This window comes from Bison bison, unplaced genomic scaffold (assembly GCF_000754665.1).
Source record: "Bison bison bison isolate TAMUID 2011002044 unplaced genomic scaffold, Bison_UMD1.0 scf7180017864370, whole genome shotgun sequence".
Classification (NCBI taxonomy): Eukaryota; Metazoa; Chordata; class Mammalia; order Artiodactyla; family Bovidae; genus Bison; species Bison bison.
This window is the reverse complement of record NW_011494942.1, coordinates 5,525,074-5,527,550: the sequence shown is the minus strand read 5'-3', so window position 1 is coordinate 5,527,550 and position 2,477 is coordinate 5,525,074. Positions and strand designations below refer to the sequence as shown.

At 34.0% G+C, this 2,477-nt stretch overlaps 1 protein-coding gene across 1 annotated transcript in view; it reads right to left on the bottom strand.

Annotated features, from left to right (window-relative positions):
- Nucleotides 1-220: 220 nt before the first annotated feature.
- LOC105000262 (cGMP-inhibited 3',5'-cyclic phosphodiesterase A-like) overlaps nt 221-2,477 on the bottom strand; it is a gene marked incomplete at its 5' end in the record, with an annotated part of 9,377 nt that continues 7,120 nt past the window's right edge. Inside the window, 2 exons of the mRNA XM_010856039.1 lie at nt 221-252; nt 1,392-1,458. Coding sequence (XP_010854341.1) covers nt 221-252; nt 1,392-1,458 — 99 coding nt within the window. The remainder of the gene's footprint in view (nt 253-1,391; nt 1,459-2,477) is intronic.

Here is a 2,477-nt window from a genome sequence, read left to right as displayed (position 1 = left end):
CCTTTTGTATATCTATGAGAGTGGCGTTTACATAAGCAATAGCAAGGAGTCATCAGCCTTTTATAGACACTGCTAGAATTTTCATCCATTACAGCTACTAGCAGGTTTGTCACTTAAGTTTCCTAAGTTACCAAGATAACAACATGCATTATAAACATAAGCACTTTCATTTCTAAAGAGACATTAGATAACCCAATAACAGACTAATCACCATGGCTGGTCACGTGTTCACACTATATCCATAAGCCATCCCTGTTAACGAAGCACACTTTGAAAGGCAAATTCATAATTAGCTGGTAACACTGATTCTGTGTTATACATCAAGTTAACAAAACGGTTCCTCATTAAGGACTCTGTTAAACTCTCCCTCCAACTAAAATCAACATATTTTAAAATACGTGCAATAATGTCAAAGGAGGAAAATCAGACTGACTTGCCAACTATTAGAGCAGCAAGATTATATACAAATGTGAACAGTTGTATATTAAGTGCTATCATAAAATCTACATGGATTTTCCATTATAATGGAAGAGGTAACATTAGTATTCAAGTACTTCAGCTCTTTAAAAATGTTCCAAAGATTAACCATCAGCCACATGTGTCTATCAAGTACTTGAAATGTAGCTACACCAGACTGAGATGGGCTGTAAGTGGAAAACATACACCACAAAATCAGACTTCAGCACAAAAAAACCAGAAAGCAAAATATCTTGATTTATACGTTGATTTTATGTTAGCATGATATAATGAATTAAATTAAACAGTATTATCATGGATTTCACCTAGTTGGTTTTTATTTTATTTTTTTACTTTTTTATGAGGCTACTAGAAAACATGAAATTCAGTAATTTGCTCCTGTTATATTTCCACTGGACAGCGCTTATCTATAATGTTTACAGGACTGTTTTCATCAAAGCCACTGGGTGACACTGTTTCTCCATTAAATTGATGCAAGTAAAACAATTTCCTGGCAGAGGAAAAAGTCTTGCACATACCCAGGCATGCACACATGTATGCACACACATAAACACACACAACAGACATCATGTGCTCCTTACAATTATCCATATTCTTAGGATGAAAAAACATGAATACACCTAAGTACTTTTATTATCATCTTAGCAGGACTTGAAATACTTAAAATCTATAATAATCATCACATTCCTCAAGAATAAATGACAGCTCTAATCAAATCAAATAAGCAGAAGTTGTTTAGTTTGTGACTTCCCAAACAGCTTTCCATCTTCTAAATGGTAATGTTTCTCGTGACTGCCTCTAAAAAACTTACATCCTATTTACTTACATTTTAATGGATTCCCACAGAAACCATGAAAAATAATTTAGATGAACAAAAAACCACCAGCTGTTTTGCTAACAAAGAAATACTTTACCGATGTGCAGATTCCTTTCCACCTTGAAGTTGAAATCCTGAACATTTTTAAATCGATTCACTAAAAACTAAAATGAAAACAAAAATCAATATTTAAACCACCATCATGCACTCTTCTTTGATGAGATAAAGATTCCACAAAGTAGGACTTTGCAATGCAATTGATATTCATTTCTGGGACAAAGTCTTGAATAATACAGTCTAAAGGCTGCCTGGTAGATGACCAGAAAACTCATCTTTGTAAGGGCTCCAGAGTTTTGTGTTATCTGTACATTCAATGGGTTTTATTCAATCTTCTAATCCTGAATGAGAATTTAGAGTTGGATTCCAGTGTAAAATCACAAGTGATTAGTAGGTTTAAAATGATCTTCCTAACTCTTTTTCCACTGTTTCCCAGCAGCAGATTCAACTCCAAAGAGAACTGGATAAAAGCCAACATTTTACCTCAGGTTGCTACATACTTTTAGCTGATTCTCCCTCAGTTTCCTTTTCTCCAAAATCAGACTTTTTCTAGTCTCCTAACTACAGCCTGCACGGAATTAAGCATTTTAAGATCTCGCTGCAACAAGTTCCTTAAACCACAGACTACACCTCAGGATAGGAAAGCCACCACTGTGTTAGCTTGAGGTGTGTGTAACGTGTCCCAAATCTTGTATTATCTTTATTTCAGAAGTCCTATTAATGTATACTAAATTACTTTCCACTTCAAAGAAACAATTCTCCCTTGCCTTCAAAACCTAAACCTGCTCAAAACCTAAAACAATTATGTTTAACCCTTATGCATTGAGGACCTTCTGAAAATCTATGAAAACATAAAATTTTTTCCCAGAAAAATGAAAGGATGAACTTTTGCATGAAATTTCAGAGATGAGATGAAGGGTTCTGGCTCTAGATTTAAAATCTGCTCTAAGCTATTATATGCACTGCTTCAGTGATTACCTAAGAGGTTATTTCCATACTTTACTGGGATTTCTCCCTTTCTTTTTTTTTTTTTTTCTAATTTTATTTTATTTTTAAACTTTACATAATTGTATTAGTTTTGCCAAATATCAAAATGAATCCGCCATGGGTATACATGTGTTCCCCA